This window comes from Neopsephotus bourkii, unplaced genomic scaffold (genome assembly GCF_033783945.1).
Source record: "Neopsephotus bourkii isolate Nb327-2 ecotype Australia unplaced genomic scaffold, CSIRO-AGI_Nbou_v1 NB_659, whole genome shotgun sequence".
Classification (NCBI taxonomy): domain Eukaryota; kingdom Metazoa; phylum Chordata; class Aves; order Psittaciformes; family Psittacidae; genus Neopsephotus; species Neopsephotus bourkii.
Window position 1 is genome coordinate 3759917 of NW_026901158.1, and position 24591 is coordinate 3784507.

Genomic DNA, 24591 nt, shown 5'->3' on the forward strand with positions numbered 1-24591 from the left:
AAGACACTTCAGGTGTTGAATCTAATGGCAAAGTCTGCTGCCCTCTGTTTAATTCCAGATGTCTATCTTATTTAACCTTTCTTTCTCATTTATTAACAAAGCATGCTACAAGCTGCTTGTGTTAGGTTGCTTCTTGCATCTCAGGGAAGCAGAGGAGCTTGACTAAGCAATGTCAGGTAAACTGAGTCATCACTTTTCAGTTTGATGCTGCTGGTAACGTGTTACCAAGAAAACCAGGCTGGGCTTTCAGTGAGCCCAAGTCTTCCAGGAGCTTGGGGAGGAGACAGCCATCAAGTCAAGGGTGGTCTCGTGTTCCCATGGGGAGCATTTTGGCATATGTATGACTTGGAAGGCACTCTGCTGAGGAGCCTCCTGTTCTGCAAGGGCTGCTTCTCAGCTGAAGTTTCAGACCAGGAGGAAACGTGCCTCAGCAGCACGTGCTTCTTCAGGCATCATCAGTCACAAACATCATCTCTTGTGCTGAGCAGCTGGGTTAAGCGAAGTAAGAAGATGGCAAAGCAAAACTTCCAGACTCCTCATGGCTTCTTCACTTTGTGATTACAGTTGTGAGTCCAGTTTCCTAAATCCATCCTTTTCTGCCTGGAAGTTGTGTCTGAGTACCAGAAGGTGGTTGGTTGCCAGGGCCTTCCCAAGCACCTGGCAGGCCAAGGGAGCAGTGACGATGCTCTGAAGGCACTGCCCGAGGCCCACCACTGCCCAAAGCACCCGGTGCCTCAGGCACTGTGGTCCTGCCATGTTGCACATGTGCCATGCTTCTGTTCGGGGCTGCCTGCATCTGTGGCGAGGGCCCTGCATGCTGGGAGCTAGAGGTGCTCAGGGCTGGCAGCCCCTGTGCATGCTGAATGCCTTCCCAACACCTGGCAAAAGCTGGCTGCAGGGCAGTGGGTCCCTTTTGCCTAAGGGGAAGCAAAGTGGAACTGGATTTCCTTGCACAGCCCTCTGTGTGTTGCTTGGTGCAACTGTGGTTTCGGTAGCTTGTTATGCTGCCTAAAGGTGTGGGCTGTGCAGCCCTGTCCCCTGCCCCATGCAGACCTGCAGGGACACCAGCACCAGAGTTGTTTGGGTGGCCTTGGGAGGAGAGGTCGATACCTGCCTGCTCACCCCACACCCTTGTTCTGTTAAGGCTGCCTGTGTTTCAGAGTAATGAAAAGTATAATTATGCAGCCCATATTCCTTGATGAAGCATCTTGTCTGCACAGAGATAGCTGCGCATATAAATATTGTGGATTTCCGCGTGCCTTTATTTCCCTTGCAAGCAATAGCACCATTACAGCAAATCTTCTGGATTTCCAAAGCAGCAAGAACATTTTCCCTGGAGCTAGATGCCTTGCAAAAAAAAGTATTCCCAAAGAATTCCAAGAGTTATTGTTCTCTGTCGCCACATTTGCTGATGTATGCACCCATCCTCCAAGCTGCGAGGCGAGCTGAATGAGAGGACCCCAGCCTTTCAGGAAAACTGATGAAAACAGGCTCAAATCCTGTACTGTACCTGCAGGCTGTTCCTGAAGTCAGGATCTTGTGCGCCGGGATTGCGCTGCTGTGCCCTGAGGAGTGTGTGAAGTGGTGGTGTGCAAGGTGGTGAAGCCCAGTGGGTGATGTCAGGTTTAAGCTGCAGGCATCGTTTGCTTACGGCTGTTTTGGTGGATGCAGGATGGAGCAGAGCAGAGCTCTGGCAGTGCTGCTGGTGGCTCTTCTGCTTGTCCTGGCATGGGGAATGTCACCCAGCAGGCAAGGCAGCCTCTGTATGGTGCAGAGCAGTGCAGGCAGCAGTGAAGGCACTAGGAATGTTCATGGCTCTGTTGGCAGCAGATGCTGCTGTGCCATGTGGCTGTGGGTACTGTTGGCAGCCATCGGGCTGCCATGGGCTTCCTGTGCTCGTGGTGTGGGCCCCATCTTCATCATAGCCTGGCATTGAGCAAAAGTGTGGAGAGAGGCTAGCGAGTAGAGTGAGCATCTAATATTAATCACTCCTTTTAAACTGACAAGGGAGGCAGTTCATTTAACCACTTAATCGCTACAAGTTTTCATGGGCTGCTCTTTGCAAATATATTTAATGAAGAAGTTGTAAATCTAAGGGAGCTTAAAATTTTAATTTTATACAGAAATATTTTTCCTTGTTCTCATGTTTGTAGTCAGTTCTCCAGAGTGCAGTCACATGAAATGTTCTTTAAATGAACATATTTGCTAACTGGCATGATTTCAGTTTTTAAAACATTGGTTCCAGCAATTAGGCATTTTTTTCAGTTCCCAAATGACTAGAGAAATTCGTCTTGATTATAATTGCTCTTAGCCACGCATATCTAATTTGTGTCTTTTTAAGTGTTAATTAGTAAACAGTTTGAGCTGACATCTTTATGTGTTTGCGTGTTGAAAAATGAGGCTTATTGCGTATTTAGCTCGGGGCTGCCGCTGCTCGCTGCGACATCCTGACATTGAGGTGCACTTAATGAAGACGCGTTTGCCAGTTGGACGGCGGCCGGGAGGAGATGACTCGGGGCCAGGGACGCACCGGGATGCGCACCCCCGGCCGCCGCTCCGGGTCCTGGGGCCTCCGGTGCTGTCGCTCCGGGTCCCGGTGCCTCCGGGTCCCGCCGCGGTCCCCGCGCGCCCTCTGCCGGCCCCGCGCTTCCCTGCAGGCCCCGCTGGTGCCCCCCGGAGCGGCCGCTTTGGTGACTTGGGGCTCCGTGTTCCGGGCATCCCGGTGGTGATGGAGGAGGGAGCGCCGGTGGCCTCGCTCGGAGACCCAGGATGGACTCAGCATTGGAACTGGGAAGGCCAATGCCGCATCTGCTGGGAGCCAGTGGAGGTGCTGGTCCAGTTCAGCATGGCGCCCTCGCACAGTGCCTGGGGCTGTTAGCATCACATCCCCGGCACAGCCAGCCCGGCCATCACTGTGGCTTCACCCCATGCACAGGGCCAGGGTCAGGCACTGGAAAAGTCACTGAGTTTTTGGGGCTGTACCACTGGCAGCATGTCCCATGCCCTAGGCTGGCTGGTGAGGAGCTGTGACAAATGGGCCTGGTTCAAGGGAACATCTTGGTTGACATCCCAGAAGCCCCAAACAGGACATGGAGACACAGGGGAGGACTGTCCATAGGCAGAGCAGTGTGTGTACAGGCCTGGGTGCCCAAGCTGCCCCAGGGCATCACTCCCAACAGCCAACATGGGACAGCCACTGCAGCATCATCCTCTCCTGGGGGACCACAGCAGCATCCAGGGTGACCAGGGGCTGTCGGGGTACGGCCCAACGCGTGCCACGAGATGGCACTGCTACGGTGTGTGCTGCAGCAGCCAGACCTGCACGGCTGCGTCCATCCACTGCAGGGACATGTATATAGGAATTTTCACCCACCTTGTCAAACCAACAATGTTAATTGTGGTACCAGCTTGTGTGAGCAAGGGCGGCAAAGGGGAGCCTTTCTGACTAGCTGCTTTTTGTGCAGGGTGCATGTGGTCATGTTTGTATTAATGCTGATGTTTAGGATGTTGTGTTAATGCTGGGTTTTAGGGGAGGGAATGGATCCATTACCACCGTGGAGTCAGGTAATGCTGCCATGTTCACCTGGCACGGCCCTACCTGGGGAGATCACAGCTCTGGGTGCTGCCAGGCCCTGTTCTTGCCTTGTTGTGTTGTCCTGGCATGGGCTGGGGAGCGTGGCCGCGCACGCTGCCCCCGGCTGCGCCCCACGGTTCCCTCTCTTGCTTTGCCCACAGTACGACTACAGCTTCCGGACGGAGCAGAGCGCGGCGGCCCGGCTGCCCCCCAGCCCCACGAGGTGCCCGCCGGTCCCGCAGTCCTGAGCGGGGCGGCCGGCGCTGGAGCGGGGTGTGCGTGCGTACTACTGAGCAGGATGTGGCACCGGGGCCATCCCAGACCTCCGCTCGCCCGGGCATCGCCGCCCTCCCTGCGCTGCACCACCTCCTCCTGCACACACTGCTCCACGCCTCGGGACTGCGCAACCCTTTGGCAGCTGCCCTCACCCTCCCTCGCTGCTGCGGGCTCCTCTCCACGTGAGTACGTGACTGGGAGCCTGAGGCATCCCCTCAGTCATCCCCTCTTCATACCCGTTGCTGCAGGACAGTGTTAAAAACCAGAGCTCTAACAAACTGCTGCAAACAGCGAGCTGTGTGTTCCTGGACCATCAAGAAATGCTCAGCAGCGAGCCCTAAAAGTAAGGAAGAACAAACGATATGGCTGGTTAATCCATGAGCCCATGAGCATCCTGCCCAAGCTGACGTGGAGCTGATGGGCTCTCAATGCCTTGCAGCAGGCAGCACTGAGCCACAGCAGATGCCCCGTCTGCCTCCAGGAAGGTCTGGGCACACAGGAGCTCCACCATGGCTGGGATCACTCCCAGGATGTGATCACTTGGCTCTGTTATAGCTGGCAGAGCTGGGGTCGCTTGCTCAGACTTGCCTTGGGCTCTGTCCCCTGTCAAGACAAAGGGGTGCAGAGAGCAGAAGCTGCACTGCTGTTCCTGAGGGGAAGCACCTCTGCTTTGCACAGGGTGTCCATGTGTCTGTCTGGACCAAGAGTGACAAACATCCTGTCTTTCTTTCTGGGCTGGATGCTGGCAGCACCCAGCTGACCCCCGGCCATGCTTCCTGCAGAGCTGGAGCTCTGCTGACAACTTGGATGCTGTCACCTGCTTGTCACTTCAGACAGCTTTCTGATACTTGCCCCGCTAGCTGCTAAAACAAAAGAGATGTGCCTGTTCCCTCATGTGCTCACGGGGAAGCACTGAACTCTGACGTAGTGCAGGATGAGAGTGGGATACATTAAACCCTGACCTCAGCCTCCTTGTGATCGCTGACCTTAGCTCGCTCCTGAGTCAAATGCATGTCTTGGAGAAGTCTGTTGCTGTAATAAGTTATTTAGAGGTGCCCATCTGACTCCATGCTGCTTTCTCAAGTCTCTGCTGTAGAACAAAGCTACATCATGGCAGCAAAATGGCATTTTTGAAGTGTTCAAACATACCAATTTTTTATATTGTAAAATACTGATTACCTAACCCTATTGAAATGCAATTGCCATAGTAACAAATAACAGTGTTGTCGCTCTCAGTCTGGGTCGTACGTATGCCCTGACCTGCTTTGCACTGCTTTTGATTGATCTTGCTTTTTCTAGCTGGCCAGAACGGTGACTAACACTAATGGTGACTAGGTTTTGTACTGTCAGCTTGTATGTTTTATTTGTACATATGTAAAATACTTCTTGTCCAAAGATTCATTTCTGGGTTTAAGGCACCATGCTGTATTGCTGGAATAATGAGCACAAAATCCTTACCATTCTGGACAGACTCATTTCAAGTCTTTGCTTCAACTTCTTCCAGTCAGGTAAATTGTTTTCTGAAACTGCCTCTGTAAGGCAAGGCTTTGCCATTGGGAAGCAGAGGCTCCTGTGGTTGCAGGTGTCTTCTTGTATTTGAGCAAAAGACTCAAAGCTGTCCCATTTGCACCAGCTCCGGAGCGTTGGTGACCCCCTGGAAGTGCTCGTTTACTTGGAGGTTGCAGCACCACTTTTAGTCCTTATTTATCCTGCAGGAAAGAAAAGCCAGACCTCACTGCCAAGCTTCACAAAGGCTAGATTGATGATGCCGACATCGACAAATGAACATACCATGGCAGCCTGGTCATTCGGCTCAGGTTCACTTGAAGTTCAAATCCACTGCATGCTGTAGTACTATGCCCATCTCATCCATCTTTTGTCTTCCTATTTTTCTGCTTGTAATTCGTTCTGTAGTTTTCTGTGGCATCCGTTTAGAGCTTCTCCTGTGGCTTAGTGGACACTGCAGGTAGGTAGAAGCCCTCTGCAACAATGCATTCCTTGTGGCTTTGGGCTGAAGGAGCTGCAGAGACATTCCCTGTTCCTGGTGGTGCAGGAGCAAGGACTGCAGGTAGGTGCAGGGCAGCCAGTGCAGAGTCTGCAGAGCTCCAGGGGCAGTTCCTGCCATTGGGAGATGGGAAGAGGGCTGCCAGGAGCTTTTCCTCAAGCCACATCTTCCCACACCAAGGGCAGGGCTGGCCATGGAGCAGCTGGAGCACTCCAGGAGGAGCTGGTTTGGATAGCTGCGATCAGTGGGGACATCTCAGAATAATGGGTCCATAGCCTCAAGTCCTTTACTGTGAGATTCAGCTTACAGAGCAGCAATAGATTAAATTGGTGCTTCAATAATGTTTATAGCAAATTACGTTGCTCAGCCTTCCTAGAGATGGTGAGCTCAGCTTTCTCTTCAGTACCTACAAGAAACACTGGATGGCTCAAAGCACTGACGGGATGTGCAGCTGGGACAAGCATCTAAGAAATCTCCAGGATATATTTGTATAGTTGGTTTTCACTTCTTACACTGGCCTAGCTGAGCTGCTTCAGAGATGCATCTACAAAGTTACTTGAGAGATCAGTTTGATCTTCACAGTGTGTTTCTGCACTGTGACACTGCAAGAATACCCTGTGCTGTAAGCAGGGATTTTGTGGTACAGCAGTTTTTGTGGTACAAATGCAGTAGAGTGTTTAGAGCAAAGAGCTACATCTTCTGAGAGCCATCCAGGCTCTCAGACTGGCTACTGACGGCTGGGCATTTCCAAAGGGAGAGGGCTTAGAGCCAGTGTTTGGAAGCCCAGCGAGACATGCAGTGCAGGGTGACTGCTGTGTGTGTCATCTGCTCAGGCCAGTCATTATAGGAAGCTTTTTTATTGCACCTCTGAATTCCCAAGATCTTGGGCATCAGGTCAGTGTTTCCACAGGCAGGTTTTATTTGCTGTTCCATTAAGTTTTATACTCACAGCAACTCACTGCAAGGCTGGTCCTTGTATCCTCACAACAAGTCCTCCCTGTTGGCATGTGCCATAGCCAATACCAGCATCTCTCTGCATCTCCCTCCCTCCCTGTCCAAAAGGTGCTGTGGTAGCATCAGCCCAGGCAGTAACTACTCAGAGAGCCTGATGTTGGTGTGTGGCTGTGGAGAAACCTTCTGGAGCATAAGGGAAGGGATGAGTCAGTGGAAAGCAGCAGAAGTGGATTTGCAGAGCTTTACCAGATGTGCTTGGCTACCTTGCCTCTCTTTCTAGAACAGAACTACCCTCCAGGTATCTTAATCTTGGGGCTGATGGAGAAATTAGTTTGCCGAATTATTGTGTATCTGCAACAGAGACAGAAAAGCAGCAGTGAGGGGTTTGCTTACTGTAAAATACACCTTCTGATGTGAATTAGTAGTGACACACTGCCTCCTGGATTTCTCACGGCAGAGAGCAGGTCACGTATTGAGATGACTCGTGGGCCATCCAGGCCAGGCTGTGCTGTCTGATGTGTTAACAATGGAAAGGCAAGAAATTAGTCCAGAAAATAATGTAGAGTGTGAACTTTGTGATACAATTCAAGTGTGAGCAGTCGTAGCAGGTGCCTTCCCTGGGGGAGCATCTCCATAGCCGTAGTTCCATAGGAATAAACTTTGTCAAGCTTTTTTCCTGTGACTGTCACCGAGTTTGCCCGCGGTGTGTTTGTAGGAGAGGATCCCCCGTGAGCCTCCTGTGTAGTGAGAGGTTGTTGTTGGTCTGTAGCATTGGGCTTGTTTGGTTTCACACCCGCCCCTATCCCCCCAGTTCCCTGAGCTCTCCAGATGAGCCCACACCCCACAGAGCCCAGAGAAGAGCCTGACGTGTGCCATGTGGACACTGGTGGCAAGGGCGTGTGTCTGCAGGTTGGGCACCTTCAGTGCAGCCCTAAAGATCAACCTGGGGGAGGGACAGTGGGATGTGGTGCCTTTGGAGTCGGTCCCACATTGGCCTTTGCCTCCCCACTGCCCTCAGGCAACATGGGCTCTGCCCCCAGCCACTCTCCCAAAGCATCCCTAGGAGCATGGCCGGGGTGGCCATGGGTGCATCCCATGGGTGCTGGCAGAGCAGCTTCCTGGGAAGCCCATCCCGCTCTTCCCGATGGCGTCTTGCTGTATTCACATAATTACCTCAGCCTTTGAGCCTTGACGAGCAGGCGGGAATTGCCAGCAGCAGAGCGGCCTCGGTGTTGGTTATCCCGAGCCATCGCACTCCGACAGCCGCAGGGAGGGCGCTCCCCTGCGCATGGAAAAGCTCAGTAAGGTGCTGCTCAATTCGTTCCATACAGGACAACCAAACCGTTTGGATATTCTGATTGTTTATTGTGAAATCGTTTCCTAACAGCAACAGGTTTAAATGTCATCCTGCAAATGGAACAGAGAAACCTTTTATGCAGTTGCGAAGTGTTTTTCTAAGATGCTATGCATTTTGTTGGGTTATTGGAAGTGAATTTACTGTGCATTAATCTTATGAATGTTACTACGTTTTATATTTATTTTAGATGACCCTCCTGTATTTTACAAAGGGAAGTTTCATTGTGTGATAACTTAGTCTGTATTCTTAATATAATTTGTTAAATAAAACTCGTTTTAATCAGTTTATCCTCTGTGCTTTGTGTCTTAAATTTGGAGTTTAAGAAGTTTAAAACCCTTCTTGCACAGTTTTGGTGGGATATGGGGGCCAAGACCAGAGATGCCTTTTCCTCTGCTCTCAAGCTGCCCAGGAAAGCCAAGGATGGGATGCAAAAGATGGGACCTGATTCCAGGCACAGGAGGAATAAAGAAATGGGAGCAGAAGCATCACTAGAGTTGGACAAGGGGCTGTGAAGCTTCAACTTCCTGGTGAACAGCAGTGATCGCCTGTGGCCCTGGCTGGTCTCTTGGCTGACCAAAGCAGCTACAGTCTGTCCATGGATCTGAGGGGTCAGGTGCAGAGGTGACAGCATCATCCCCCTGTAGGTAATGTGTGTGTTTTGTCCTTGGAAGTGAGAGGTAAAAAGCCTTGGAAAGTCTGTCCAAAATGTCTCTCAGAAAGTGTGCTGCAAAGTCAAAACACAGAACTCAAAACAGCTCAACTTCAGCGTTTTCTGGAGCTAGGGACCACACGTGGCGTCCTCACAGGCCATGTCCCAAATGCATGTCTCAGTAAGTATGTCACTATAGTAAATGACAGCATCATCAGTGAAACACCTTGTTTATCCTCTATGAAGTTTAACAACTTTAGTCACTCATATCAGCTGCAAAATTTGCATTGCATGTAATCAGGAGGAAGTCAAAGTCATGGAGTTGGCATCAGCTTGGAAAAGCTGTTGCAGGTTTGACTTGTCAGCACCAGCTTCCTGTGTTAATTGTTTTTAACATGTGCAGACTGGTGCATGGCTGCTCCTTCCCTGGCCCTTCTGTACCGGGATGCTGCCCCATGCCAGGGATGCTGGTGCCACTGCAGCTCAGGGTGGCTCTTGCTGGGGGCAGCAATGGACCGCTGCAGCCACATGCAGTAGACCACAGCAGCATGCACCTTGCACGGTGTTCCACACATCCCCACGGCAGGTAGGGCTTTCCCCACCCCAGCAGCACTGTGGCTTGGAGCTGATGGGACAGAGGCTGTGCATGGATGGGGAGGGAGAGATGCTGCAGGCTGAGTGGCTCTGCCTAGCTCAGGACTCCATGGTCTTATGTTTTACAAATATTATAAAGTGGGATTCTGCAGAAATAAGGAGGGGTTTTATAATCAACTCTGAAATACAGCTGTGTTTGAGAGGCAGTTAAGGGTGGAAGTGTGAGTTGCAGGGGAGGTGCTTTTATGACTGATGTGTCCTGCATGGCCTTGGTTTGCTGGTGCTCTGCTGAGCACTGAGTGCTCTAAGGGCACAGCAGGGATGCTGCTGGGGCAGGCTTCAGCTCGAGCGATGGGAGCTGGTGCCTGCTGTTCATGCAGTGCCAGAGGGTGAAGTTCCTTTGGTCAGTGGGGAGATGCCTTGCTATGAGCAGGACAGGGCAAAACCTGGTGCAGGAACTGTGCTGGTGGCAGAGCCCTTCCCATGGGGTCCTGCTGCAATGGCTGCCGGGCTGGTGTCATTGCAGACAGGTACCCACATGGCCAGTGGCAGTAAGCTGTGGTAGGGGAAACAGACTTCTCAGCTAGAGAGAGGCCAATAGCACAGCATTAAAACTGAAAATTGTTTTTTCTTTGTGCTAACTTATTCTCCTGGACTTGACCCAAGCTGGTGGTGCTCAGTGTGACCTCTGGCATCTTCTCTCACCCCAGCCAATATTTCTGTCTCACTTATTTTGAGTGGTCTTTGAATTAAAGGAGATTAATACCCAAGTTCCCGACATTCTCTTCAGGCACATGTTTTTATAACCTCTTTTTCAAAGTGAGTGCCACTTGTTCCACCAAAACCTAAGGAACTGCATCTTGGAGCTGCTGTGGGAGCCGTCACCGGCACCTGATTGAATATCCCGGCCAGGGAGGAAACGGCGCAGGGGGGACATAAACCAGAGTGGGCCTGTCCTGCACACCAGCTCACAGGCATGTGAGCTGCCTTGGAGCCATCACCAAGCGAGCGATGCCTGTGGACATCAAAGCTACTTCTGCCTATTTAGCTGCTGCCACTGGACGTGGGCTCGGATCTGTGGCATGGAAAATGGCATGGGGCTGCGCATCCGCTGCCTGGGAATACAGCCGAGCTTCCAGGCAGCCTCATCCCCAGCCCTTGTTTTGCTTTTCACATTTCCTAATTCAGCTGCTCAGACTTCTGGGGTAATAATTGAATGTTTAAAATATATTAATACTTCACCAAATCTCTGTGCTGTTTCTGCAGTTTTTCTCCCAAACCAGCTGTAATCTAAAGAGCTGCTTTTAGTGGTGATGAGCTGGAAGGGGGTCTCCATCGTGAGGAGCAACAGCAATGCTCAAAGCCTGGAGAAGCAAAGGCATCCTCCCCCCTCTTCCCTGCCTACCCCTATCTGCCCCTCCAGATACTGTGTGGTGTTTTGGCTGGAGGTGTCTCACGGATCAAAGCTGAGGCATGGACCTACTGTTCAAAAACACAGATTGGTGGAGATGGTAAAAACAGACAGAAAGAAAACCCAGAGCCTCACCTGCCGCATTCCTCGGTGCCATCAGAGGCCAAACCAGTGCCTGAACAGCGTTTCCTTTGTTACAACATAAATCCATCCACTGAACCATCCTTTGCCCCTCACCTGGATATCTCTGATACTTCACTTCCTCCTCCTGCGTTTGTTCCTTGTTGGACAAACTAAATTCGTCTGCAAAGGGTTTTCTGGTGCCAGGCAGCCGTTTGTCCCCAGCGAGGTGTCCGGTTGGCCATTCCTGCCCCAGGGAAATCCTCCTTTTGTCAAAGGGGGAAGCAGCAGGCGCAAGGGCTGGCAGGAGCCAGCGCGGTCCCTGCGGCGTTTGAGGGTTGTGTTGGGCTTTGTGTGCCTGGGGCTTGGTGGTGGTGTTTGCTTTCTTTTCCCCCTCTCCCTCCTACAGCTTTAAAAATTAACTCGCCTGGGGAGTTTCTCAAAGTCTTTTCCTTTCTCTGGGATGATGGATAAGCCATGTAACTGATTGTCATGGCCCTGCAGAGGATAAACATCTTCTGCAGTTCAAAATGAAGCCTCCCCGCTTCTTGGTTAATAAGTGTTGAAAGAAGCATAAATAGAACTAACACAGGATTTCCATGACTAACAAGATGACCACATCAGTGAGTGTTGTTTGGGGTTAAAAATGACTCAGCTTTTGCTTCCCTAGGGTAAGATGTTTTATCCCAGCGCAGGAAAGGCTGCCAATGGTATTTTGAAGGCCTGGCAATCGGCGTAGCCGGGATTGCAAACTGGGAAGTGTTTGAATGCAGAGTTAAAAAAAAAGGGAGTCCTAAACTCTGCTCCATGTGTGCAGATTTCTTGAAGATAAAGGAGCCCACAGCTTTATCCCGCTTGTGCTGACTCTTTTCTTTTCCAAAGCCCTTTCAGATGTTTTCACTTTTCTGCTTGCTTTGTTGAAAGATGTAAAAATTGAGGACAACCACAAAGTAAACATCTCAAAACTTTCTGTGCTGGAAATTAGTGACATTTCAAAATCCATCAGATTCCGTTTCTGCACTCTCCCCAAATGAAGATGTTTGGGGGTTGGTTTTTCTCCACTGACAAACTTTCCAGGTCAGTTTTTGTTTATCGATCACCTTTCCTTTCTTTTTCAAAGCAAATAGATTTATTATTCGGTAGAAACACGAGATAAGTAGATGTCTTGTCAAAATAAAGCAGGTTTTCTTTATTAGAGTGAAATAGTAATGAACTCATCTGCTTCCAATATTTATAAAGAGTAGGGAAGGCCATTAATTCTACTGCTTGTGAATAAAACCATCTGTGATTTCTTTCCATTTGATGTGTTTTGGTTTTAATATACATTTTTCACAAATAAGTGCAGGGATTTTTTGTGAAAATGTCACATTCAGAATCTCATAAAGCAGGAACGCAAAGAGGGGGAAACGAAATGTTTTGTTAGCTAAGTAATTTCTCACCTTGCACAGAGAATAAAATTCATGCCAACTTTAACACATTAGGCGACAGAATTACATGTTCAGCTCTAATGCAATCCATGACATGTAACAAGGCAAATAGAGTATGTTTGGAAGTTTGTTTTCCTTTGGGAATCACACAGTACATTTAACCTAATCTGTCCTGACACTTGAATTATAACATTATGAGCTTCTTCAGGGAAGCAAAACGGTAGATGCCTCTTTTTAAAGCAAAGCAGAAGTTAATACAATGGGCGACGTGTCAAGGAGAAAAAGCCTGATCAAACCCATTGCAATTCCCTGGAGGAAACGGGGTTCTAGGCTGGGGTTTTTTCCCCCAGAAATGCTGGAAGTCTCGTGACAAACTTGTACTGAGGATGAAATCTGACCTCTAGAATTCCACTCGATTCAACCAGAACCCAAGCGGGACCACTTTGTAGTTTGACTTGTGAGTGTTGGATCTGAAATTAAACTGAGTATTCATCCAGGTGCTCTGCCAGATACTGTTTTACAGCCTTCCCACCAATCCCTACGATGGAGACCGTCCTGTATCGTAGCTTTCTATGCCTGTGCATGCAGAGGAGCTCTCTGCCACTCACCAATATGTGATGCTGGTAAAAGAAGTCCAAACCAAACTCCAGGTAATCCTCTTTTATGGGAATGGGCCTTTAAACGCTGTATGCTCAGCTGACAGGTTAGCTACAGTTGTGTGTTTTAAGGCCCCAATTTAACACCCATTCTTCAACAGGACCAAAGCAAATCCTCAGGGGTTCCTCCAAAACGAACATGGATGAGTGCAGAAACCTGGAATCAGATAACACGTGTTCTCATACACAGTCCGGAATTCCTGGTGCTTCGGAGCAGGGAAGGTTCTACACCAGGAAGGGATAATCGATGCTGGGCAGTTTCCTACACAACTGGTTTTGGCCAGTGCAGTGTGAAGCCCTGGGAATTACATTGATCATTCAGAGAGTGATCATAAACTGACCTGTGAAGAAAACGCTGCTGTGAAACCCCATGGGTTACCTCTGCCCTCGAGGAACTGGTACCCCTTTTTTTTCCTCTAAATTTGTAGTTTAGAGGATATTGAAAAAAAAAAAAAAAAAAAGAGTTAAATTTTAAGTAAATTTTACTGTTGGTACGCACTGAAAAAATCAGCAAACTGGTTCATCCAGCATGGGGGAAAAGGAGGAGGGAGAGAAGAGGTCAAGAGGACTTTGCCCCAGAGCCCAGTGCCCTCTGAGGCTGCAGAGCCCCTGTTGAGTGCCACAGCCCTGCCTGGTTCAGGGTTCTTGCTCCCTGGCATTGCCTGGTCCTGGCTGCAGCAAGGACAAGAAGAGGCTGTGCTCTTCTCTTAGACAGCTTCACACCTACATCAAACAGGTGAGTCTGCCCGAGGTTTGCTTATGCTTCATAGCTTTATAATTTACACTAACGTGGTGTGGAACAATAAGGATACTAATTATCTAGAAAAGGGGGTTTTTGACCAAATTTTGCCAAGCAAAAAAATCAAAATCTTATTTTCAACTTTAAAACGTTTTAGTGGTTTCCAAGAGCAGGGATGTGTCTTCGATTAGGCCAGGTTTGGGTGGGTTTGTGACAGGTTTAATGTTCCTGGCCTAGGGGTGCCCAGGCCATGGGATGGTGCTGGACATGCAGAGCTGCTGGAGCATCAGCTGAAGAGGCTGAGGAGGGACACACTTCCTTGTTAATGGGCCCATAATCCTCCATGGGTCTCCTCTCCTTAGAGAGCACTGGAAGTGCAGGGTTTAAATGGTAACAAGGAAAATCCGTATGGATATTAGGAAAACTTCCTAAAGGGGAAACAGGTGAGGCCTGGGAGGGGCGTGTGGTCCCAAGTCTTACTCTTTGCTAAGCACTTAAGCGAGTAGTCGGGGTACAACTGAGGCTCTGTGGGGTGGGGAGTGCAGTGGTGCCCTGCCTCTGGGAGCACACTAGTGGGCTGTTCCCACGGTCATGGCAAAGGGTTGGGATTTGGGAGGTTTGGGATTGTGGGAAGCTGGGGGATGGTCCCTACAGAGTCACTGAAGTGTCAAGAAAACAGGGAGCCCAAGAAGGTCATTTCAGGTCGTTTCCCTGCCAGGGAAATGTTCCCAGCAGGAGTGTCTGAACGTAGTGCAAGAAGCCCATTATTGTTGTTCCTGTACTGTGTCCTGTAGGAGCACCTGAGGCCTTGGTCAGGATGCGTGGTGCAGGCACTGGAGGATGTAGCATGAGCGCTATGGCAAGATGCACTGGGTAGGCATCTAATGACAGCACACCAAGACTTGCTGCTACATTGGGCTCATTTCTTCACTATAAGGGTGCTGAGGCACTGGCACAGAGAAGCTGTGGCTGCCCCATCCCTGGCAGTGCTCAAGGCCAGGTTGGACACAGGGGCTTGGAGCAACCTGCTCCAGTGGAAGGTGTCCCTGCCCGTGGCAGGGGGTTGGAACTGAATGAGCTTTAGGGTCCTTTCCAACCCAAACCAAGCTGTGATTCTAGAACAACGCTTTTCTTACCTCCCCAGGCCACAAACAGCCCAAGCTGCAGAGAGCTCGCTGCACTGTAACCCCACCTCCCTCCAACTGCACTGGGAGCAGAAGGGTAGAGCCACATGGATTGCAGTAACCAAGAGAAGCAGTGATTGGGCTCCAGTGCATGCACCTCTTTATTTCATAGTGACTAACGAGTTCATCACTGACTGGGGCAAAACCATCATTGGGGCCACACTGCTGGCAAAACCCAAGGACAAGCTTTGGGGATATGTGAGGGTCAGTTTGTTTCACTGGGGGTAATGGAGGTGGTTTCCTGCGACTGATTTTTAACTGCATTACACAGAGATTTCCTGCTCTTCCCACCTATACATGAGACTTTTCCCACAGTCTGCCAGCACTGACCTGTCGCAGGCGGCAGAAGCCAGACGATGGACTCAAAGCCCTTAATGCAAACTTTTTTTGCCTGTTCTAACTCTAAATTCCTCTTTCTGCCCAAATGCCTCCTTCTATGAAACTTTTAGGAACTTAATTATCCTTGAGACTTCTACCTCTCTGTGAAATCTGGTTCAAATCAGGAAAGAAAAGAGTTCAAAGTTATTGGGCAGGACAGGCAGACAGACAAGCACACAGGGATCACAGGAACCTTGTTTTCATAGGAAACTAGATTAAAAAAATCCCACAGCAGTTACCAGCCCTTTTGGTGGTTCCCCCCTCCCGGGTCTCACACAGGGTGATGCTCGGGGCTGGGGGGCCCATGGAGCAGGCACTGCAATCCCGGTTTATGCTCTTGGTACAAGGGGAGGGAGATAAAACCTGCCTCCCCTGGCCAGGGCTGGCTTGGGCGGTGACTGTGTGGCTATGTCTGGTTTTCCCAGCTGGATGCAGATTCATGACATCCCCACTCTCTTTGGCATGCAAACCTGCACCTAATTTCTTCTGAAAGGGCCCTGAGGAAGTCAGCAGATGTTATTATTAAAGCATTGAGTATCAGCAGCTCCTGAGATATTGTCAGTCCGTTAATGAGCTGATCAAACTGGGGAAAGCAAGGGCTTTCCCAACTTCTTATTAAGGAAAATAAGACCTCCAAGGTTAAAAGACTTCTTTTAAACCGCACCAGGTTTATAGGTTGCAAAATGTTCTTTAATCAGTTTATTCTTAGAAGGCCCCAACTGTCCAGGCACAGGAGTGGGCATTATCTTAAATGGTCCCCGTAAGGAAACATAACAGCTCTATCTTGGTGGGGTTTGCTCACATTTTTGCTTGCTAAATTGTCTTCTTAACCCACCAAATACGTGCAGTTTCTGTAATTCTTTTATTTATCCCTGCCAACAGCTCTGCCCCAAGCCTCTTGCTGATTTGTGAGTTATTATCTTGTGCTGTTTAAAAATTAAACCAGTTTTCCCATCAATAGGTTTGTGTTCTCAGTTTGGCAAACCTTAAATTCCCCAAGGCTGCAGGAGACGCAAAATGGACAATTGAGCAAGAAAGGACCCTGAATCCAAAGTCTCCCTGCATCTCTCCTATGCACTGCTGAGCTTACTTCTGTAGCTGGGGATGCACTAAATACTGCTCTCCTAAAAGAAATATCTAATGGAGAACCCAATCTGTTGGGGTTTTTTATGTAATCCCGTATTATCTGGAAGTTTCCTCCGGGATTTTCAGCTGCAGGGATGTTCAGAATGTGGACAACAGTGCCAATGAGATTAAACTAGTGACAGCTAGAAGTTTAAGAGAACCAGTTAGTATTTCTGTAGCTCAGCAGAGGAGCATGACATGCCTCAACCAGTGCCTTACCACTAATATCACAGGAGGCAGGTCCAGGACCTGACTAGGATAAACTGAAATAAGCCCTTGTCTCGGGGAGCTTCATTATATCCAAAATGCAGTTGGGTAAACAGCTACAAGGGAATGCTCAGAATAAGAGAATGCAGAGAAGGCCCCTGTTAAACCTCTCTGTCCGCTCCTTGATGCAAGTATGAAAGCAAACAAGGTGGCCATTCCCTACCGAAGTGTTCATCAGCCCTGATCTGCCCTGCCAAGGGGAACTCACCCTGTCCATGCCCACAGGAGAGGCACCGTAGTCCGGATGCCCATCAACACTTCCTTCTTGCTATGGGTCACTGAGCTTCACATCCACGTTGTGATTTATTTTAGCACGGACATATTTATACCATCTGATAAGCAGTGAGTGCTATAAATATGCCTGTGCACTCGCTTTTGCTATGCACCAGTGAGGAAGGGGCATGTTGTGATAAATTGACCCTGACATATAGTGTATGTACATGATTTTAAGGAGGGGAAAGGATTGGGTCAGTTTGGTGTCTTTCGGTTGTGGTTCAGTTAGTTATTTTTAAAGATGTCTGCTGAACTGTGGCTTCCAGGGAACATTTCTGACATCACCTATATTTTTAATCCTAACGTGTGTCACTTGGCAAAACTTTATGGGCACTAATAAACAAACAGGCCCTGAACTGTGTCTCTGTGTCAAGGCAGCGCTATTCTTTCCCTGCTTTCCCAGCCCTCTGCGCCTTCCCTGGTGAAGGCAGGAGTCTTTGTTGGCAGCCTGTACTCTCCAGGCCATGTCACAGGTACAGCCACCCATGTGCAGCAATGATGGGCATCGCAGCAGGCAGCACCATGGCAGCAGCACCGGTCCTACTCATCCAGACTCAGGCTGCCCTCAATGGGGACTCAGCCCAAGAGGTGCAGGTGAATGGCCCTGCAGCCCCTGTGCTGGTGGCATCCCAGCATCACAGCCCAGTTTCCTCCTGCTGCACAATGTGAGAAGCCCTTGGGCACGGCATCCCGGCTCGGGCAGACCCATTCCTCTGCCCTGGAAGAAGAGAAGCCAGGTCAGTGCTCACCCTGCGGACCCTCTGCTTCCTCAGCAGGGAGAGCAGTGCCCTGTGGGCAGCAAAGACCAGAGCCCAGCAGCATTGCTCTGTCCCCTGCTCCGAGACCTGCAAGTAACCCACGGCCAGCCTTGTGAGCTGAGAGCACTGCACACATGTTTGTGGTCAGCAAGTGCCCTTTCTCCATCCTGGGTCATTTCTGATGGCCTCAGATGATAACGTGTAATGGAGAAATAATAAACACGGGAAAACAACCCCAGGAACCTAGAGCGGGGTCTGTTTGTGGATGAGGATGAAGGGCACTGGCACACTGCACCCAGGAGTCCCCCTGAACCTGTGTGCTCATGCACAAAGCAAATGAACCAGGTGTGAGCCTGCGGCCCTGATGACACTCATTGGACACACCTGAGGGGGAGCCCAGCTCCTGGGGAAGCCATTACGAGTTATCTCCTTGAGGCGTGGAGCCAATTAGCCGCCATTTTCAGTGGTCGAAGGGCTGCGTCAGGGCTGCTGCTGCTGCCTGCGTCTTCACCCAAACTGTGAGTATCAGCTCTGTTTTCTCATCTTCCAGAGGAAGTTTGTGATTATGTTGGAATTGTTTGGGAAGAGGTGAAGGTTGTGCTGGTTTGGGTTGGATTGTTGTGTTAAATCTCCAGAAAAACTGTTCTTTGTTAAAGAATGTATGCCGGCTTCTGGAGAAGTGGTTGAAGCCCTTTCCCTGTTCTAGTGTCCAGAGTCTTGACTGTTTCTAAGCTTGAATTTCTTGTCTATTTAAGTATTTAAAGCTTGTTTTGTTCTTTTGGTTTCACAAAACTTGAACTGGAGATGGTGGGAGCTGTGGGAGGAGAAGCTGGGTCAGCCCCGGTTGCACTGGCCTGGGCTGTGGGAATGTTTACAGTGCCCATGGATGGTAGCTGGGTACCAGGAAGGTTTGTAAACAAGTGTTAAAAGGAGAAGGTTTGTTTCCCAAGGCATTTTGCATGGTTGGTTGTGTGTACTCGGGGCAGAGAGAGAATCCTCAGTGGGTGAATTGGGTGAAGTGAGCTTTACTGCTTGAGGTGTTAGAGAAAATGGCGGCCTTTTCCCTGCTGCACAATTGATTGCATCGTGCTTGAATTGCGTTTGAATAGTGATGTTTCTGGGTGTCCCTGGCCGAATCATTGAACTCTTCACATATGTATTTTCACTTTATTTCCTCAAAATGTCTTCCAACTCCAGCGGTGTTCCTGCTGTGCCTCGTCTGGGTGGAAGAGCCATAGCTGGCTCTTCGCATAACAAGATGGCCGGTGAGCTGTGTGCTTATGAAGGGCACATGCTGGTCATTTCTATCTTGTGCTGTGCAAAGCAAGCTGAGGAAGGTGGTTCTTCACACAGCGTGTCACTGTACTGTGAAATGTGTTACCACAGGCTGTGGTGGGAGCTGGGAGGGAAGAACCTGATGGAGGGCTGCTAGGTGCAGAACCCACCTGTGCCTTGGGAAGCTCCATGGGGTGTAGTGCTCTGCTTTGGCCAGTAGCAGAGAGTCTTGGTTGGACAACTCTTGCTTTGACCTCTTGTGGTTGCTTTCATGGTTTCTATTAGCAGGTCACAGAGATCTTAGGTGGAAACTGCATCATTAAAGATTTGGAGAAGTAGGAATATTGTTATTGCTGTGGGCAGAGAAATGTCCTCCCTGCAGCTGGCTGGAAATCAGACCTGGAAATGTGTCAAGGCCATCTTCCTGCCTTGGTGTTGCCTGTGCAGAGGATGTGGTGGCTTTGGGAGTGGGAACATCCTTGGGGCAGAAGGGAAGATCAGGCAATGGCAATGGAGGTGGACCTCTTGGCTGGGGCAACAGGATAGGCGCTACCATGTGTGCCCTTCTAAATGGTGCAGTGGTGAGGGCTGCAGACATGAAGTCATTTACAAGCTTTATCACCCAAAATAAATCTGAAAGGACTAAAGCAGCGAATCTGCACTCTTTTGGTAAAACCAACCCATACTGATGGTGGTGTTTATACTGGTTAGGTCACCAAAACCTTAGAAAACATGAAAGCACTTCATGTAACCAGAAAGGACACCAGACAGAGGTCTACTTCTGTATTCACAGAGCTCTTCTGGAAGAAGGAATTTCATGATTTTTAAAATAAATAAATGTATCGAGATACAGATTTTTTTTTTTTTCTTATCATAACACCAAAAGGAAACTGGTGCAACTTTTGGCAAATTAGAAACAGGCTTGAGTATTAGACTTTACATTGATGGTACTCGGGTATTAATCCATTAAAGTAATCAAAAGAGCTTAAATAAGAATCTGAAGGCTGCAATATATATGTCAATGAACAAGCTGTAAAACTTCCTGAAAAGGTGATTTCAAAGCCATATTGCCCAAGCTTGGCAAATTGCATATTTAATTATTTTGTCAGTCCCTCTTTCTACTCTAATCTTTTGGTGAAATACCTTTAGACATATGAAATCAGTTAAGATAATTAGGGTATGATGGAATTAGGTGTTACTTGATTTTTAAGAAAGATACCATCCTCTGCCTTGGTATAAAATGTGTGCAGACCCCAAAAGCTAGACTGTATTGTAATGTTTTCTTTTCTATAAAGATCAAAGGTCTCCAGCCCCTTTCAAGATGTTTGCAGAATTTGTTTCCTAATTATCCCACATTTACTTATTTGTGTGCTGGGACATCAGAGTTAACTCTTTGATTGTAAAGATGAGATGGGTCCTTCATCCAGATGACTGCAGGCCAGCAAAAGCCTTGCATCTCTAAATTGGTTTTTAGATTACCTGGCTTCTCTAATTCCGATGTTCTGGTGCAGTTTAAGGCATGGCAGATGAGGTGTTGTGTTTGCTTTCTTTTAATACCCCAGTCCTCTACAGCAAAGATTTGTTTTTCCTCAGTAAGAGTTTACACCTTCATTAATATCCTTTACAAGTTTACATGCTCTTCATAAGCAATAGTAAACTATTTAGTCTTTGATTTGTCTGGAAGTTGGAACTGTTTTCACCAAACCTTTATGATCTTTCCATGATGTGGTGCCTGAGTTTCTTCAGGAGAAATTTCTATAAAAGTTTTGAAATTAGAATTTTTTGGCTCACTTCATTGACTTTATTTTCCCCCCATCTCAAGAGATATAAAAGACTGACAGGACACACCAGAAATGTGAAAACAGGCTGTAAGGTTTACAGTTTCAGTTGTGAAGTTACAAAAATAAAGTTGATTAGAATAGCATGAAATCTATAAAATAAAAAGTAAAATGTTTATAGGGGAAGTCTAATATGAAACATTTTTAAACAATGTGTTTTATTTACTTTTTATACATTTCCTTTCTCATATTCTTTTGAACTTTTTTGAATCTTCTCATATGTTGCCTAATTACATTTGCCTCTATGACTCCTGTCTCTATTTTTTTCCTTGGTACTGAGGGGGGCTGCCTGTTCCTTGGTTTGTGTTTTTGATTGGTTTGTCGTTTTCCCTTTGGAAAACAAAGATGCTGCATCAAGCTTTTCCTAGGGAATATTTGTAATGGCAATCAGTGGGATTCAGCAATCGCAGCTCTTGGGGCAGCTCCATGAGATATAAAGCTGAGATTTGGAGGGAAGGAAGCGCATCCATCTGCTTACAGCCCCGATGGGCAAAACCTGGGACCTGGCAGCATCTATAAATCCTCTCTCTTTGAAGATGATCATTCCTACTATTTGACCCCTTTAAAAAGCAGCTCTTCAGAGCCACAGGAAGCGCGAGTTGCTGCTCTCGGCCCCGTCTCGCACGGCGCAGCCACCTCTGCCCTTCTCGTCGTGCTGGGGCTGGCTCCGTTGCTTTGCTCCGTGACAGCCATGCTCTATTCTAGTGCCAGTGGTTTAGAATGAAATCCTGGGGAGGTGCGTTGGGGGAAGGAGGTGGGTTTGGGCCAGCAACCGGCAGGAATAGGGGGTTTTCTCCCTAGGAATCACAGTAAATGCTGCATAGTGCTCCTGGGATGCCGGCTGCCTGCTCTTCTCACCGTGGCTTGATGCAGGAGAGGGGCTGCACGACGCAGCCTGGAGATGCCTCCAGGGGCTGCTCAAGTGGAGAGAAAATACCCTTAGGATCATTTGGGGGGGCAAAAAAATTGCCCAAATGCTGCCTGCTGACAATATAAGCTTTCTTTTCCTTTTATCATTAGGTCCTACTGGCCTGTCTCTGGTTCAGTGCACCACACTGAGCACAGGACGCTGCTCAAGCTGAGCAGGGCTCAGTCCTGGGAATCATTCCTCACTCATACCAGCTGGGGAGAGCAGGGTCCCCCCAGCACCCCCTGCTCCACGACTCATCCCTTCCCAGGACAGACTGGGGCTGCCAGCACAGTGATGATGTACATCCCAGCTGCCCCTTCCCGAGCCCCATCACCAGCACTGGTGGATTTTCCTGGCCAAAAGCCCCAAATAGCCACCTCTTGTTGGCTCTCCCCACATGGCCTGGCTGAGCCTGAGACAGGAGAGCAGTGCCCCACACACATCGAGGTACAGAGTGAATAGCCCTCAAGCCCCTTTGCGCAGCCACGTCCCCAGCATCACCCGCTGTAGGAGACCCCCAAAGCCTCTCAGCATCCCAACAGCATCCCCCCATTTGCTCACCCACCACCCCCTGCACACCAGGACCTCCTGCCTCTGCAGCCCGGTGCAATATGTTCTAATGAGCCCTCGTAGATGCTGTGTGTATAATTCATCAGCTTTCTTGGGCATGTGGTGTTCCGCAGGGGTCAGAGCCAAGGACCTGGCTCTAGCAGAGCCCTCTGTGTGTGCACAGCCCCTGCCAGCTTAATGGGGCTGCGGATGAGTGACTTATGTGTTTAAATGCTTTCCTGATTTCTGCAGCGCTATTTATTTCTTTGCCATCTTAGCTCAGGTGTGAGGTTACTTATTGTTTCTTTGTTTTTCCTCTGCCTTTTAAATTCCAAGAGATTTTCTTCATAATTCACCATTTCAGTATTTGCTCTTAAATAATTTTTTACTTCATTTTTTCCCCTTATTATATATTCACTTTAAATTTGTCTCTTTTGATCACTTCAGTAGGAATAGTTTTCTTATAACACAGCAATGAGTACATTTACCTTCCCCTCAAGAAGTCAGAATTCATTTTAGTATATTCATTTGTTGTTATTCTTGACTTCAATAACATCACAGCTGAGTTTTTACATTCTGTACCCAGTTCAGGAAGGTGTTGGTGAAAAGTAGGTATTTTTTTTTAATTAAACACACCTAAAATACTTGTCAGATTCTTGCAGGCTTTTGCTGAGCTTAAATGCTTCAGTCATTAATAAATGTTTCGGGTGATGCTTTGGACTGTGGAGTGCGTGTCCTTCTGCCTGGGCTAGTCAAAATATTTAAGTTCTTAATCTTGCATATGTTTTCCAAAATGTCCAAATTTGAAATGAAAAAAAGCATCTCGGGTGTTTTAGTAATAATTCTGTTACAGGTCAAAAGGCTCTCCTATGCACTTGGGTGAAAAATTAAACTAAATTTGGATTTTAAGTGTCTCGGGAGCCCTTGGAAAAGTTTGCCTTGTTTCACCAAGGGGTGCATCAAGTGCTTGTACCAGCGCCCTTTGCAAGCCGCTTCTGGTACCCTGTAGCCTTGGCAGTTTCACACTGAGGCATTTGATCTCATCTCATCTCAACGATTTCTAATCTAAGCTACTTGAGATCCCCAGAACCATTTATTTGGCTTCTAGTGCAATTCTGCCTTTACCTCCCATCACTGAGGAATTGTATTTAGAAAGGATAAAAATAGAGGGGGGAGAGAAAGGAAATCAGAGATTTTACTGAAGAACAGGGTGAGCTCTGGACTTTGTAAATTCCTCAAAGGTACAAAATCTGTTGTATTGCCTCAAATGGTGATAAAAACCCACAAACTCCCTGATTTTCTGTGACTCTTGTCCATACTAATACCCTCTAGGGTAGGAGGGGGAGCAATTTCCATGCTCACAGGTACTACGAGTGTTCCAATGGAGCACTGAGAATTTGCAAAGCAATTGTTTGAGCCAGAAAGAGCTTCAGTATAGGTACACGCTGCTGCTAGATGTCTTGAAACACAGTTTTCATTCTGGGTAATTACCGTGACAGGTAAAATAAACCTTTCCAATAAGCATCCATGGAAAATAATTGGTGCATCTTTGTTCAAATAGGTTTTGAAAAACAATGTCTCAAAATTAAACACTTTAGTCAAAGCTATCCTCATTGAAATACCTGAGGTATGTTACTACCTGTAAGAATTACATTAAACTTTCTTCATACTTAATTCTGAACAGTTTAATAAAACATATTAATTCCATTAAGAGCCTTACACAGACAACTTCCTACAAACGAAAAGGAAAATCTGCCATGCATTATTTCCCCTACACTTTAGAGTGTGTTTGATCGTAATTTATGCTGCAATTTTAGCCGAAGCAGCAATAAATATCTTTGAATATATATTAAATTCACTTAGCATTGATTTGTTAAGCTGGATAAACACAACTGTAAAAATCCAAGCATTTACCTTGCTGTGATTAGAGGCAGCAGAAGGTGAGTCTCGGTGATGTGCAGTCAGAAGAAGCCCGTGGAGGATTAGGGTGTGTTAAGTCTCTCCTCAGACAGGTGCACAAACACTTCCCCCTTTTAGGTGCTACCTGCTCTTTACTGGACGTTTATTACAAGTCAATGCAATTTCACAAAGCACCTGCATGCAATAAAAACCTATTACATGTGTGAGGCCTTAAGGAAATTAACGGTTCCTCCCTAGGGATGCATATTTTGTTAAGATGTTTATTACAGATGAAGTGGTCCTGGGGTAAAACATTAACAAGTTGTAGAGTGATAAAAGGAATTTTATCATTTCTCAGTGACATAAATAGGAA

At 48.1% G+C, this 24591-nt stretch overlaps 1 protein-coding gene across 11 annotated transcripts in view; it reads left to right on the plus strand.

Moving 5' to 3' along the window:
- MVB12B (multivesicular body subunit 12B) overlaps window positions 1–3957 on the plus strand; it is a 57482-nt gene extending 53525 nt beyond the window's left edge. For all 11 annotated transcript variants that reach the window (XM_061352642.1, XM_061352637.1, XM_061352640.1 and 8 more), the window contains one exon: window positions 3736–3957. In XM_061352642.1, coding sequence (XP_061208626.1) covers window positions 3736–3822 — 87 coding nt within the window. In that variant the 3' untranslated portion in view covers window positions 3823–3957. The remainder of the gene's footprint in view (window positions 1–3735) is intronic.
- Window positions 3958–24591: the final 20634 nt, after the last annotated feature.